Genomic DNA, 16599 nt, shown 5'->3' on the forward strand with positions numbered 1-16599 from the left:
TCCTCCTTGTCTAAACTGACACCAGGCAGGGCCTGGATGACGGGACTGCCCAACTCGTCACAACCGACCCCCACTGGACGGACAAGCCCTTGCCACAGAGACAAAAGGTCCCAATGTGCTGCCAAATGCAGGTCACCCTCTCTGTTCTCACTGGTCTGGTCCCAGTCACCACTCCCAGCCTGGCGTGCCTCCCAGCTATATCAGGCAGAGGGAAAGAGAGACATCTCTCAGACATCTCTCTATGATGTCTGTTGTTGTGACAGTCATGGGATGGTGCTCCATAATGTGCATCCACACCAATAGCACAGCCCTATGGACATCCAGAGTTTGTCCTGTGATAGTATCGCTGGGGAGCTGCCCCTCGCCCCAAAATCCAGAAAAATAATTAAGAGGTCAAGAAGAGCTGTGCAAACTAGAGGTCGACCGATTATGATTTCTCAACGCCGATAGCGATACGGATTATTGGAGGACCAAAAAAGCCGATACCGATTAATCGGCCGATTTAAAAAATATATACAGTGGGGCAAATAAGTATTTAGTCAGCCACCAATTATGCAAGTTCTCCCTTTTCAAAAGATGAGAGAGGCCTGTAATTTTCATCATAGGTACACTTCAACTATGACAGACAAAATGAGAAAAAAATTCCAGAAAATTACATTGTAGGATTTTTAATGAATTTATTTACAAATTATGGTGGAAAATAAGTATTTGGTCACCTACAAACAAGCAAGATTTCTGGCTCTCACAGACCTGTAACTTCTTCTTTAAGAGGCTCCTCTGTCCTCCACTCGTTACCTGTATTAATGGCACCTGTTTGAACTTGTTATCAGAATAAAAGACACCTGCCCACAACCTCAAACAGTCACACTCCAAACTCCACTATGGCCAAGACCAAAGAGCTGTCAAAGGACACCAGAAACAAAATTGTAGACCTGCACCAGGCTGGGAAGACTGAATCTGCAATAGGTAAGCAGCATTGTTTGAAGAAATCAACTGTGGGAGCAATTATTAGGAAATGGAAGACATACAAGACCACTGATAATCTCCCTCGATCTGGGGCTCCACGCAAGATCTCACCCCGTGGGGACAAAATGATCACAAGAACGGTGGGCAAAACTCCCAGAACCACACGGGAGGGCCTAGTGAATGACCTGCAGAGAGCTGGGACCAAAGTAACAAAGCCTACCATCAGTAACACACTACGCCGCCAGGGATCCCAGATCCTGCAGTGCCAGACGTGTCCCCCTGCTTAAGCCAGTACATGTCCAAGCCCGTCTGAAGTTTGCTAGAGAGTATTTGGATGATCCAGAAGAAGATTGGGAGAATGTCATATGGTCAGATGAAACCAAAATATAACTTTTTGGTAAAAACTCAACTCGTCGTGTTTGGAGGACAAAGAATGCTGAGTTGCATCCAAAGAACACCATACCTACTGTGAAGCATGGGGGTGGAAACATCATGCTTTGGGGCTGTTTTTCTGAAAAGGGACCAGGACGACTGATCCGTGTAAAGGAAAGAATGAATGGGGCCATGTATCGTGAGATTTTGAGTGAAAACCTCCTTCCATCAGCAAGCGCATTGAAGATGAAACGTGGCTGGGTCTTTCAGCATGACAATGATCCCAAACACACCGCCCGGGCAATGAAGGAGTGGCTTCATAAGAAGCATTTCAAGGTCCTGGAGTGGCCTAGCCAGTCTCCAGATCTCAACCCCATAGAAAATCTTTGGAGGGAGTTGAAAGTCCGTGTTGCCCAGCAACAGCCCCAAAACATCACTGCTCTAGAGTAGCTCTGCATGGAGGAATGGGCCAAAATACCAGCAACAGTGTGTGAAAACCTTGTGAAGACTTACAGAAAACGTTTGACCTCTGTCATTGCCAACAAAGGGTATATAACAAAGTATAGAGATAAACTTTTGTTATTGACCAAATACTTATTTTCCACCATAATTTGCAAATAAATTCATTAAAAATCCTACAATGTGATTTTCTGGATTTTTTTTTCAAATTTTGTCTGTCATAGTTGAAGTGTACCTATGATGAAAATGACAGGCCTCTCTCATCTTTTTAAGTGGGAGAACTTGCACAATTGGTGGCTGACTAAATACTTTTTTGCCCCACTGTATATATTTGTAATAATGACAATTACAACAATACTGAATTAACACTTATTTTAACTTAATATAAAATATCAATAAAATCAATTTAGCCTCAAATAAATAATGAAACATGTTCAATTTGGTTTAAATAATGCAAAAACAAAGTGTTGGAGAAGAAAGTAATATGTGTCATGTAAAAAATGTGCCATGTAAAAAATGTGCCATGTAAAAAAGCTAAAGTTTAAGTTCCTTGCTCAGAACATGAGAACATATGAAAGTTGGTGGTTCCTTTTAACATGAGACTTCAATATTCCAAGGTAAGAGGTTTTAGGTTGTAGTTAATATAGTATTTATAGGACTATTTCTCTCTATACCATTTGTATTTCATATACCTTTGACTATTGGATTTTCTTATAGATACTATAGTATTGCCAGTGTAACAGTATAACTTCCGTCCCTCTCCTCGCCCCTACCTGGGCTCGAACCAGGAACACATCGACAACAGCCAGAATCGAAGCATCGTTACCCATCGCTACACAAAAGCCGCGGCCCTTGCAGCGCAAGGGGAATAACTACTCCAAATCTAAAAGCGAATGACGTTTGAAACAGTATTAGCGCACACCCAGCTAACTAGCTAGCCATTTCACATTGGTTACACCAGCCATTAGGCTGATAGGCTTGAAGTCATAAACAGCGCTGTGCTTGCGAAGAGCTGCTGGCAAAACGACAAAAGTGCTGTTTGAATGATTACGGGCCTGCTGCTGCTCAGACTGCTCTATCAAATCAGACTTAAATATAACATAATAACACACAGAAATACGAGCCTTTGGTCATTAATATGATCGAATCCGGAAACTATCATTTCGTAAACAAAACGTTTATTATTTCAGTGAAATACGGAACCGTTCGGTATTTTATCTAACGGGTGGCATCCCTAAGTCTAAATATTCTTGTTACATTGCACAATCTTCAATGTATGTCATAATTACGTAAAATTCTGGCAAATTAGTTCGCAATGAGCCAGGCACCCCAAACTGTTGCATATACCCTGACAATTTCACCTGGTTAATATTGCCTGCTAAACCGGATTAGTAGTTATAACTAGTGATTATGATTGATTGTTTTTTATAAGATAAGTTTAATGCTAGCTAGCAATTTACCTTGGCTTCTACTGCATTTGCGTAACAGGCAGGCTACTTGTGGAGTGCAATGGTTAGAGCGTTGGACTAGTTAACTGTGCGGTTGCAAGATTGAAACCCCTGAGCTGACACGGTGAAAATCTGTCGTTCTGGCCCTGAACAAGGCAGTTAACCTCCAGTTCCTAGGCAGTCATTGAAAATAAGAATGTGTTCTTAACTGACTTGCCTAGTTAAATAAAAAGGAATAAAAATCAAATGTAAAAAAAATTAATATAAAACATTTTAAAAAATTGGCGCCCAAAAATACAGATTTCCGATTGTTATGAAAACTTGAAATTGTCCCTAATTAATCGGCCATTCCGATTAATCGGTCGACATCTAGTGCAAACACAAACACACGCTGGTGTAAACACTCTGGATAAATTAGAGTGGGAGATAAAGGGGGACTGGGAAGGATTGTTTGCTGCCTAGAATGATGTTGGTTTAGTCAGGTGTCTGGGACAGGACAGATAACGGGTATCTGTGACAGAACAGATAACAGGTGTCTGGGACAGGACAGATAATGTTGCTATTTCTACTTGGGAGTATAAGATACAAAAGACATGAAATAAACCAAATGTCAACAGACAAAAATGTGATTAATAAATTCCAAGAAAAAACAGAGCTGTTCAGAGAAAGCCAAGAACCTTGGCAATTAGAGGGTAAGGCCATGGAAAAAGATGGAGCATGTGGTTTGAAAGAAGCGATTGGTTACTGGCACTAGAATGATGGAGAGAGACAGAGAAATGGGTGCTTTCTTTAAGCAGCTCCTTGTAAATCAATTCTGCCCTTCACTATTTTTCCACTGACGTGAGGAATAGAAGGTCATGCAGGCTTCTGCTGCTGGGCAGAACCTATAGGCTAGTAGACGCTGCAAGAGATAAGTTCTCCCTCATCACGAACCCCTGGAAGATTTATGGTTGAGTAAAAACCAACCCAAACGGGATGAAGTCTATTACAAACTGGATTTAACATCACATACAGGATTGTGAATCTACTTGAGTCACATAGATTCACCCTCCTTGTGTTATGGAATCAGATGCAATTCTAATAAAGTGGTGTATGTTTTTCTTCACCCAACACTTGCGGTGCGTCAACATACTTTGACCATGCCAGAGACAAAGTCAAAGCCTCTGGCAATCTGAAGAGGTCTGAAGTGGATTCTCTCTGCAGTGACTAAAGGCTTTGGGTTCTCAAGCTGAGATTTAGACCCATTGGTGCTTGTAACCCATAGTGGTCCTGAGAAGTGCATAGTTCTGAGGTATCAGCACTTCATGGAAAAAACCCAGTCATCCTTCACTTCCCCTTTCCACTGTGCTCCCCACATTCCAGACATTGCTGGCAAAATTCATTTCTCTCTGGAGGTGGAAATATGAACAGAGAAATAAGACCAGCTCCTTTGGACTGTTTCCACGAGCTCTTTTTCCTCAATGCGTGCCATTTGATACCATAATGCTGGAGATGCTTGCATGAATTTAGGGCAACTACTACATAATACAGAGCTGGCCAGTGCACTACATCAAAATAATTGGGGGTGACTTTAGTATGCAACAAACCATGGTTTAGCTGATGGTTTCAATTAAGCCTTCTAGTGAAATGAATGGCCCTAAAGTTGTTGAAATTGAGTAATAATCCCGTAAATCACAGGGCGACTGTTAAACAACTTTTATGAGCGTTGGCGATGGCAACACGTGGCTTGTATTGGTTTGGTAACTTGAGAGCGAAAGCCTTGAGTATTGTAACAGTAGAGCTAATGGAGATGCCCTGACAAATGCAACATGGGGAAAGGTAACATTTTTATTTATTTTTCCGCCCCTTTTCTCCCCAATTTTGTTGTATCCAATTGTTAGTAGTTACTATCTTGTCTCATCGCTATGACTCCCTCGGGCTCGGGAGAGACGAAGGTCGAGAGCCATGCGTCCTACGAAACACAACCCAACCAAGCCGCACTGCTTCTTAACACAGCGCGCATCCAACCCGGAAGCCAACCACACCAATGTGTCGGGGGAAAAACAGTGCACCTGGCGACCTGGCCAGCGTGCACTGCGCCAGGCCCGCCACAGGAGTCGCTAGTGCGCGATGAGACAAGGATATCCCTACCGGCCTAACCCTCCCTAACCCTCCCGTCTAACCCGGACGACGCTAGGCCAGTTATGCGTCGCCCCACGGACCTCCCGGTCGCGGCTGGCTGCGACAGAGCATGGGCGCGAACCCAGAGTCTCTGGTGGCACAGCTAGCACTGCGATGCAGTGCCCTAGACCACTGCGCCACCCGGGAGGTGAAAGGTAACATTTTGACAATTTACAGAAGCCCCCGCCCCCAAACAAAACAACAAAACTAAAATGATGACATAAAGGCCCAATATCTGTTCATCCCCTAGCAACATTTTAAATTGAAACACAACAACATATAGCCCTATGGGAACTGACATTGTACAATTAACATGACAAATTATCCAAACAGACTCCAATTAACATCACAGACCTAGGAGATAAGTGCACCTGCCACTGTAGAGACAAGCCTGTCCTAATATCAGTATGTACTGTACCTACCGGTTGACTGCCTCTCAACAACAGCCTTAATCCCAAAACAACCGGTTAAGTTGGCTTTGACTTTCTGGTTCCAGTAGACTGAATCAGATCATTCATACAATTTCCCTGTGTAGCAAACATATGCGCATATTTTGTGCAGTGACATTGATGGTTGCAGTAAAGGGAGGGATAAACCATAACCAATTAAGACTTACCTTGGAGCATGCATCTGTACGCGGACTCTGAGATGGCGTAGATGTGAGGGGGCATCTCGTGTCTCTTCTTCCCCCTGTACATCTCTATGATGTTTTCCGAGTAGATGGGCAGGTACTTGTAGGGGTTTATCACCACACAGAAGAGGCCAGAGTATGTCTGCAGGAGAAAGAAGATCATGTCATTCAGTGTGAAACACGGGAATCTGAAGACACCATGATTTGATATCACGTTTTTTGTTTTTACATTTAATAATACAGGTTTGCCAGGTAAAGAGAAACCATCTGAAACAATTGTGGACCAGTCAGTTGTCATGTAATGAGAAAGAGCTTACAAATCCCTTCAGTGCCCCACAGGGAATCACTACTATCACTATTATTAACTAATGATGTTGAAGCAATCAGAAAGCAATTTCCCCTCTCGCTTGTGGGGTTGAAAAGGAGTGTGAACTGCTTAGTGGACAGTGACTAAGCACAAACAGAGTAATGGCCTGACATTGGCTTGTATGGTGGTGGAAGGACAGTGAAGATGTGAAAGGATACATACAGGTAGAGGGAATGAGAGAACAAAGATCATTGCTGGTCCGTATCAAAGTAGCCTAATGATAAGGTTGACCTTCAGTTTGCTGCTACAGGGACTGAGATTAAAACACTACCATCATAATGATTAGGCATCATAAAAAGACCGGTTGCCTCTGGTTCCAAGCCGGGATTTATTTTCCCTTTTCTCTCACTCTCCCCCTGACCCCCAAAAACTGATCATACAGAAACAGTCCCTGTGATATAGATGCTGCTAGGTGGATGGCTGCCAAAGTGCTGCACCATTTGAGATTCCTCCCACACAGCTTTCTCCTCCTCCTCCTCCACCTCATCGCATCCGGCTGAGAGGACGGCTCTTTATTCAGTGCAGTCCAATGCACTCAAGCCAGGGAATGAGTTACGCTGTGTGTGATGCATTGTAATAACCCAAAACAGAGAGCAATAAATCCCATCTCTTAAACACTAATGCAGATCTCTAAATGGGGGTCGTTGAAGTTGCGTACAAAACTGCCATATCATCCCTGCAGTGTCAGACTGGGGGGAGGGCAGGCCAGGAGAGGGTTAATCCCTGTCTACAGTCTGCCGGCTGGGATATTCCATTAAACCAGTAAGAGAAGGGGGACGGGTGATTATGCAGAAGGGTCCTTTTCCGATTCTGCCTTTAAAGGGTGTCCATGCACCCTTTATCTCCATCTCTCAGTCCCTCTCTTGGTCCGTCCAAGCTTGGCTGTAATTATGTTGTCTGTGTGTTGGGGCAGGGGAGGCAGAAGACAGGTGGCTGCAGAGGGGCCCAAGGTCGGCTAACCAAGTTGCTGAGCTAGAACAATGGCGGTGTGGCCAAGGCATGCTGGTGTGGGGTGGGGGTAGCCGCAGGGTCCTAGTCTAAAGACTCTTGCGGAGCAAAGCTCACTGCCACGGTTGTCGCCTGGCTGGAGCGGGAAGAGCGATTGTGAGTCACACACACTCCTCCTCTGGGAGACAAAACAAACATGTCCTCTCAGCTAGCTGCTGAGCTCGCTAGCTGCTACGCCTCTTATCTCAGTCTTTGGAACACAGGGGACTTTTACTGTACTCTATTTGGCTGCAGCATGACTGGGGCTTGTGGCATTATGTTATGTGGTATAAATAAATAATAAATAAATAATGCCAATATATTGAAGTTTGTGCTGAATGGAAATGAGACAATCACCATCACCATGCAGAATGTGATGAACGGTCACTTTGAGACGACACGTGGTCAGTGATATTGGGGGATATCATGGTGTGCATTAGGGGAGGGGTGAGTGGGTCACCAGATGGCCAGTCTTTCATATGTACACATACAGATCCCTCTGAAGGGCAGAGATATGCTCTAGCCTGGTCATAGGCAAGCCACAGCAACAACAAGCTCGGGAGGAAGCAGATATTTGTTGTTCAAACCAAAATCAAATCGAAGTGTATTGGTCGTGTACACAGTTTAGCAGGTGTTATAGCGGTGTGGCGAAACGCTTACGTTAATAGCTCCTAACAATGCAGTCAAATGTCAAAATCAAAATGTCAAAACGCCACAAAAGGAAGAAATCGAGAGCGGCGGGACGAATGTTCATGAGTCACAGTGGGGGACTAGGTAGCTTTTTGGGGAGAAAAGGGGTCACTAGCAGGGGGTATGTGGCTACACAGGGGTAACCAACATTCTAGTGCGATTCATCTTGGTGCACTGGTCGATGAGTATGTATGGAGTTATGGAAGAGATTCCTGCGGAATCCACAGATCCCACATATTTGCAAGCCTCCCCTTTAGCTGACAGCAAAGTAGGGCCAGTGGACACACCACACCACCTGTCGCCCCCCCCCCACAGTGGGCGCAGAGCCAGGCAGACGGATTAGCGCTCTGGCCGGCGCAGCCCAGACCCAGAGGCAGCAGCAGGATCGGGGAGAGATATGACTCAGCTGCCCAGCCTGGATGGCAGCCCCTGGGGAGTACATGGGGGATTAGTGGGGCTCTGGGTCTGCAGGCGGGGATGAGACGTGTAGGAGGTATATGAAGGGAAGGAGGCCTTGGTGAAGAACCTGTCCCTATCTCTCAATACAGTAGAGATCGGGGTGAGACGCCGGCCAAGAAAATATATATCTCACACAGCACTGTGCCTTAGGTGGAGGGAGGCATGGGCCAAGAACCTGTCTCTCAGTACAACAAAGTAGTGTACCCAGATAGCCAGGCTGTGGTTAACAACGGAGAACTCCGACACAGTTGACTAGGTTCCCAGTTCTCCGGAAATGTCCAAGTGGTCCCCCTTGCCAAGCCCAAGCTGAGCGTAGCTGAGCAACGGCAAGAGTTGAGGGCCTCTCCATGGAGAGAGTGGATGTTTTCATTCTCATTCTCAACATTGTTCCGTCTGCGAAGCTTAGCTCAGTGCCACTCCGTTTTGATTGTCATAGCATATTGAAAAGAGGCGATGATTATGGAGAACAGAATTTTCAAAGGGTTTAGAGAAAGAATGGTCTAATATCGTTCACTATGAGCACTGCTTCATTTCCAGTGCTCCAATAGCATTGGGGTCTGAGCGTGGGAGGAGACCAATGGCACACTAGAGCAGAGCAAGCAGTTTTGCTCCATCTACACAGTGTGTGTGTTTGTGTGTGCTGTGCTTGCATACTGATCTCTGCCTCATACTCATCCCGGCGGGCATGTGACCAGGCTGCGAGTCTGAGGCATCAGGCAGGAAAGCAGTGGTTTGGGGTCCCGTCTGTCTGCTTATGTGGACTTATAGAAAATATTCTCTTGATATATTTTATGGAAAAAACATAACTGACGCACTGGTTTCTATTGAGAACAGAGACACCCATGTTCTAGCGAAAGCCAGGCTTAGGGGAGACTGAAGAGGGGATGTCTGCAGATGAAGGTAACCAAACATCAACTCAAAGCTCCAGGCCTTGGGCCGTCTTCCCAGTCTGCACTGTTTCAGTACAAAGGATACAGCAGATACTGTTACTTAAAAGGTTACAGAAACACATGCATTTAATAACACATCACACATTCAGCCCAAAAGCTAGCCGTTTCCTGGAGCCATTGAGGATGGCCACAGACCACAAGGGGAAACGAGAATGCTATGCAGCTGACCAAAAACGAGTGCTGAGCAATTAGTGCTTTTTGAGGTCGGTTCAGTTTCGGTTCGATTATAAAAAACATATCACTGTTTCTATTACTTTTTTTAAAACATTAAATGCACAATGCATTATGTGGGTAGAATGCTGCAACATAGAATAAAACAATTAATAAAAGTCCCATGATGGTAGTGACTGCCCATTAACTGCTTATGAACCTTCATTCACATTACTTTACTCAAATATATCACTTGTGTTAATTAAATTGGTTTTATTTGATGACAGTTATTTAATTCCAAGTGATCATCTCATCTCTATAGAGCTGCTGTCTATACTGTCTGACAAACCCACTATTTTAGTAGTAAATAAGGTATACTTTTATGACTCCTGAAAAGCAACTAACAATCACGTAGATCACACATTTTCAGGTAGAGATACCTCGAGATACCTCGAGAAGCAACAGCTGCTCTCTATATCCTATTTGATCTCTTCTGCAGCAGGCGTAAAAGAAGCACAGACCAGACAAGTACAGTTAAAGTCCGAAGTTTACATACACTTAGGTTGGAGTCATTAAAACACATTTTTCAACCACTCCACAAATGTCTTGTTAACAAACTATAGTTTTGGCAAGTCGGTTAGGACATCTACATTGTGCATGACACAAGCAATTTTTCCAACAATTGTTTCAAGACAGATTATTCCACTTATAATTCACAATTCCAGTGGGTCAGAAGTGTATATACCCTAAGTTGACTGCCATTAAACAGCTTGGAAAATTCCATAAAATGATGTAATGGCTTTAGAAGCTTCTGATAGACTAATTGACATCATTTGAGTCAATTGGAGGTGTACCTGTAGATGTATTTCAAGGCCTACCTTCAAACTCAGTGCCTCTACGTTTGAAGGTAGGGGAAATTAGTACTCATGGGAAATTAGTACTCAAGTATAAACACCCTGGGACCACGTAGCCGTCATACCGCTCAGGAAGGAGACGCATTCTGTCTCCTAGAGATGAATGTACTTTGGTGCGAAAAGTGCAAATTAAGCAACATCTCAAGACATCAGTCAGGAAGTTAAGAAGTTTGGTCGTAAATGGGTCTTCCAAATGGACAATGGCCCCAAGCATTCTTCCAAAGTTGTGGCAAAATGGCTTAAGGACAACAAAGTCAAGGTATTGGAGTGGCTATCACAAAGCCCTGACCTCAACCCTATAGAATATTTGTGAGCAGAACTGAAAAAGCGTGTGAGAGCAAGGAGACCTTCAAACCTGACTCAGTTACACCAGCACTGTCAGGAGGAATGGGCCAAAATTCACCCAACTTATTGTGGGAAGCTTGTGGAAGGCTACTCAAAACGTTTGACTCAAGTTAAACAATTTAAAGGCAATGTTACCAAATACTAATTGAGTGTATGTAAACTTCTGACCCACTGGGAATGTGATGAAAGAAATAAAAGCTGAAACAAATCATTCTCTCTACTATTATTCTGTCATTTCACATTCTTAAAATAAAGAGGTGATCCTAACTGACCTAATACAGGGAATCTTTACAATGATTAAATGTCAGGAATTGTGAAAAACTGAGTTTAAATGTATTTGGCTTAGGTGTAGGTAAACTTCCAACTTCAACTGTAGATGCGCAATGGATTATGGCCATTGTAGTTCATTACCACATATTATGCGCTAAACTATGTAGAATATTGGCCCTGTTGGAAACTATAACTTCCTACTACATTGCACAGTTCAGGCTGTATCTGATTCATTTCTAGAGAAACTGTGCAATGTGTGCATTGATCTCACAGGGGAAAAAACGGTTTATTGCTCAGCACTACCAAAAACAGACATTTGGAGGCAAGTGTCCTTCCTTACCCCTCAACAGCCTCTGTTCAATACGCACATCAGCATTGTTGAGGATTGAGTCAGTGGCAGTTTCGAAGTGGGAATGTTCCCTATGAAATGTCCCTGGCCTCTACTGTATTGGATTGAAAGGAGGGGACCTTGACCTGGTCGTCACACGTCATGCTTATTAACCATTTTTGGTTCTGAGAGTCCTACAGTTCTCAGCCTATGACATTCTATCTCATTAGCATAGGGGGGTCAAGAACCTGTGGCCCCAGGAGAGTTTAGGATAGGCAGAGCTCCCTGTAAAGCTCGGTGTTGTTCTTTTATGAATGGGAGTGCATACAAAACCTATTTTACAAGAAAGAAACTGCACCCCCAGAGAAACAGAGGAGACAGTTTTTTTTACACTGTGACCTGAGAGTCATTAAAGTCACATGATCAAACATCAACCAAAACCTACAGTACTGTGCAAAAGTTTTAGGCAGGTGTGGAGAAATGCTGTAAAGTAAGAATGCTTTCAAAAATAGACATGTTAATAGTTTATATTTATCAATTAACAAAATGCAAAGTGAATGAACAGAAGAAAAATCTACATGAAATCAATATTTGATGTGACCACCCTTTTGAAGGAACTCGGCAGGTAGGTTGGCCCAAACATCTTGGAGAACTAACCACAGGTCTTCTGTGGATTTAGGCAGCCTCAGATGCTTCTCTCTCTTCATGTAATCCCAAACAGACTTGATGATGTTGAGATCAGGACTCTGTGGGGGCCATACCATCACTTCCAGGACTCCTTGTTATCCTTTACGCTGAAGATAGTTCTTAATGAATTTCGCTGTATGTTTGGGGTCGTTGTCATGCTGCAGAATACATTTGGGGCCAATCAGATGCCTCGCTGATGGTATTTCTTGATGGATAAGTTGCCTGTACTTCTCAGCATTGAGGAGACCATTCATTCTGACCAAATCCCCAACTCCATTTGCAGAAATGCAGCACCAAACTTGCAAGAAATCTCCACCATGCATCACTGTTGCCTGCAGACACTCATTCATGTACCGCTCTCCAGCCCTTCAGTGAACAAACTGCCTTCTGCTACAGCCAAATATTTCAAATGTTGACTCATCAGTCCAGAGCACCTGCTGACATTTTTATGCCCCCAGTTCCTGTGTTTTCGTGCATAATTGAGTCACTTGGCCTTGTTTCCACGTCGGAGGTATGGCTTTTTGCCCGCAAATCTTCCATGAAGGCCACTTCTGACCAGACTTCTCCGGACAGTAGATGGGTGTACCAGGGTCGCACTGCAGAAGCCAATTCTGAGCTGTTGGCACTGCTGGACATCTTCTGATTGCGAAGGGAAGTAAGCATGATGTGTCTTTCATCTGCTACAGTAAGTTTCCTTGGCCGACCACTGTGTCTATAACGTTGCCCGTTTCTTTGTGCTTCTTCAAAAGAGCTTTGACAGCACATCTGGAAACCCCTGTTTGACTTGAAATTCAAGCAGCTTTGTTTGATGCCTGATTCTAGCCTTGCTGAAGCACACGCTGGCTTGTAGGCCTCTCCAGGTCTCGCACCCACTGTGAAATTTGGTGGAGGATCAGTGATGAGCTGGAGGTGCTTCAGCGAGGCTGGAATCGGGCAGATGTGTCGTTGTGGAGGACGCATGAATCAAACCACGTACAAGGATTGTTTTTTCCAGCAGGACAATGCTCCATGCCACGCAGCCAGGTCAATCAAGATGTGGATGGAGGACCACCAAATCAAAACCCTGTCATGGCCAGCCCAATCTCTAGACCTGAGCCCCAATGAAAAACTCTGGAATGTGATCAAGAAGAAGATCACAAGCCAAGGTCACAAGCCATCAAACAAAGCCAAGCTGCTATTTTTATTTGGAAATTGGGAGAAATGTTGTCAGTAGTTTATATAATAAAAACAAATGTTAATCTTACCAAAATACATATAAATAGTTAAACCAGAGAAACTGATCATTTTGCATTGGTCTCATAATTTTTTCCATATATCATGTCCTTTATATAATATCATCTGTATAATATCTATATATACAGTGCATTCAGAAAGTATTCAGACCCCTTCCTTTTTCCACATTTGGTTACATTACAGCCTTTTTCTAAACATTTCTTTAATCATCAATCTACACACAATACCCCATAATGAACAAGAGAAAACAAGTTTTTAGAATTTTTTGCAAATGTATAAAAAAATTAAAACAGAAATAACTTATTTACACAAGTATTCAGACCCTTTGCTGTGAGACTCAAAATTGAGCTCAGGTGCATCCTGTTTCCATTGATCATCCTTGAGATGTTTCTACAACTTGGTTGGAGTCCACCTGTGGTATATTAAATTAATTAGACATGATTTGGAAAGGCACACACCTGTCTATATAAGGTCCCACAGTTGACAGTGCATGTCAGAGCAAAAACCAAGCCATGAGGTTGAAGGAATTGTCCGTAGAACTCAGAAACAGGATTATGTCGAGGCACAGATCTGGGGAAGGGTACCACAAAATGTCTGCAGCATTGAAGGTCCCCAAGAACGCAGTTGCCTACATCATTCTTAAATGAAAGAAGTTTGGAACCACCAAGACTCTTCCTAGAGCTAACCGCCCAGCCAAACCGAGCAAACAAGGGAAAAGGGCCTTCATCAGGGAGGTGACCAAGAACCCGATGGTCACTCTGACAGAGCTCTAGAGTTCCTGTGTGGAGAAGGGAGAACCTTCCAGATCTCTGCAGCACTCCACTAATCAGGCCTTTCATAGTAGAGTGGCCAGACGGAAGCCACTCCTCAGTAAAAAGCCCATGACAGCCTGCTTGGAATTTGCCAAAAGGCACCTAAAGGACTCTCAGACCATGAGAAACAAGATTCTCTGGTCCGATGAAACCAAGATTCAACTATGTGGCCTGAATACCAAGCATCATGTCTGGAAAACGCCTGGCACTATCCCTACGGTGAAGCATGGTGGTGGCAGCATCATGCTGTGGGGATGTTTTTCAGCGGCAGGGACTGTGAGACTAGTTAGGATTGAGGGAAAGATGAACAGAGCAAAGTACAGAGAAATCCGTGATTAAAACCTGCTCCAGAGTGCTCAGGACCTCAGACTGGGGCGAAGGTTCACCTTCCAACAAGACAATGACCCTAAGCACACAGCCAAGACAATGCAGGCGTGGCTACGGGACAAGTCTCTGAATGTCCTTGAGTGGCCCAGGCAGAGCCTGGACTTGAACCCGATCTAACATCTCTGGAAACCTGAAAATAGCTGTGCAGTGACGCTCCTTATCCAACTTGACAGAGCTTGAGAAGATCTGGACAGATGAATGGGAGAAACTCTGCAAATACAGGTGCCAAGTTTGTAGCATCAATACCAAGAATCGAGGCTGTAATCACTGTCAAAGGTGTTTCAACAAAGTACTGCGTAAAGGGTCTGAATACTTACGTAAATATGGCATTTTTATTTTTAATAAAATTCACACAAATTTCTATAAACCTGTTTTTGTTTTGTCATTATGGAGTATTGTGTGTAGATTGATGAGGGAAAAAACTACTTAATCCATTTTTGAATCAGGCTGTAACGAGATGTGGAAAAAGTCAAGTCATACTTTCCGAATGCACTGTATATATAATATAAAGCTCTCAGAATAAAATGAATATCTCTCCCTCCAAACTGTGTCAGGGTGTGATTGTCTAGATGGGATTCGTTTCGCCCTTCCCCGAGGGTACGACGGGACGGCTGCACGCTGCCAGGGTTTTCTATTGCAGCTAGATCAACCCTCGTCTCGTGCCGCTCAGGGAAAGCCCTGGAGTGGGCAAACACCGTGTGGGGAGAAGGAGATGCAGTGCAGGACCATTTAGAGGATTTCACCCGCCGTTTCCGGGCAGTCTTCTTCCATCTGAGGCAGGGGACGAGGAGCGCCAAGGAGTTCACCATGGACTTTCGGACCCTGGCCACCAGCGCGGGATGAAGTGACAGGGCACTGATCGACCACTATCGCTGCAGTTTGCCCGAGGACGTCCGTCGGGAGTTGGCCTGCACGGACACCACCCTCACCTTCGACCAGCTGGTGGACCTGTCCATTCGGTTGGATAACCTGCTGGCTACCCGCGGACGTCCATAGCGGGGTCTGTTGGTTCCATCCCCAGCACCACCACTCGTGAGGGTTTATGTTTCCTCCTGCTCGGTGTGCGCCCAGTGTAATGCTCCTAGCCACCTGCCCAGAGGTAAGCTACACCCCTTACCTATTTCACAACGGCCTTGGTCGCACCTGTCGGTGGATTTCCTTACCGATCTTCCTCTCTCACAGGGTAACACCACGATCCTGGTTGTTGTGGACCGTTTTTCTAAGTCCTGCTGTCTCCTCCCTCTGCCCGGTCTCCTTACAGCCCTACAGACTGCGGAGGCCTTGTTTACACACGTCTTCCGGCACTACGGGGTGCCTGAGGACATAGTGTCTGACCGGGGTCCCCAGTTCACTTCGAGGGTCTGGAGGGCGTTCATGGAACGTCTGGGGGTCTCGATCAGCCTTACCTCGGGTTTTCACCCCAGAGTAACAGACAGGTGGAGAGAGTTAACCAGGATGTGGGTAGGTTTCTGAGGTCTTATTGCCGGGATCAGCCCGGGGGAGTGGGCGGCATTCGTGCCCTGGGCAGAGATGGCCCAGAACTCGCTCCGCCACTCCTCCACTAACCTCTCCCCCTTCCAGTGCGTACTGGGGTATCAGCCGGTTCTGGCTCCTTGGCATCAGAGTCAGACCGAGGCTCCTGCGGTCGACGACTGGTTCCGGCGCGCGGAGGAGACATTGGACGCCGCTCATGTTCACCTTCAGCGCGTCGTGCTGCGCCAGAAAGCCAGCGCAGACCTTCACCGCAGTGAGACCCCGGTGTTCGCACAGGGGGACCGGGTCTGGCTCTCGACCCAAAACCTGCCCCTCCGCCTACCCTGCCGGAAGCTGGGTCCGCGGTTTGTGGGGCCATTTAAAGTCCTGAGGAGACTGAACGAGGTGAGGTACAGGTTACAGCTTCCCCCCGATTACCGTATTAACCCCTTGTTCCATGTGTCTCTCCTCAGGCCGGGGGTGGCTGGCCCGCTCCAGGAGTCTGGTTCCT

General features: G+C 45.2%; 1 protein-coding gene across 14 annotated transcripts in view; it reads right to left on the reverse strand.

The window, feature by feature from the left end:
• Positions 1-16599, reverse strand: part of LOC110485800 (myosin-10) — a 93018-nt gene that overhangs the window by 69280 nt on the left and 7139 nt on the right. For all 14 annotated transcript variants that reach the window (XR_005035472.1, XM_036940464.1, XM_036940461.1 and 11 more), the window contains one exon: positions 6022-6178. Coding sequence is in view for 13 of the 14 variants with exons in the window: in XM_036940464.1 (XP_036796359.1) it covers positions 6022-6178 (157 nt within the window). In the remaining variant the exon portion in view is untranslated. The remainder of the gene's footprint in view (positions 1-6021; positions 6179-16599) is intronic.

Source organism: Oncorhynchus mykiss, chromosome 13 (genome assembly GCF_013265735.2).
Source record: "Oncorhynchus mykiss isolate Arlee chromosome 13, USDA_OmykA_1.1, whole genome shotgun sequence".
In the NCBI taxonomy this organism is placed as follows: Eukaryota; Metazoa; Chordata; class Actinopteri; order Salmoniformes; family Salmonidae; genus Oncorhynchus; species Oncorhynchus mykiss.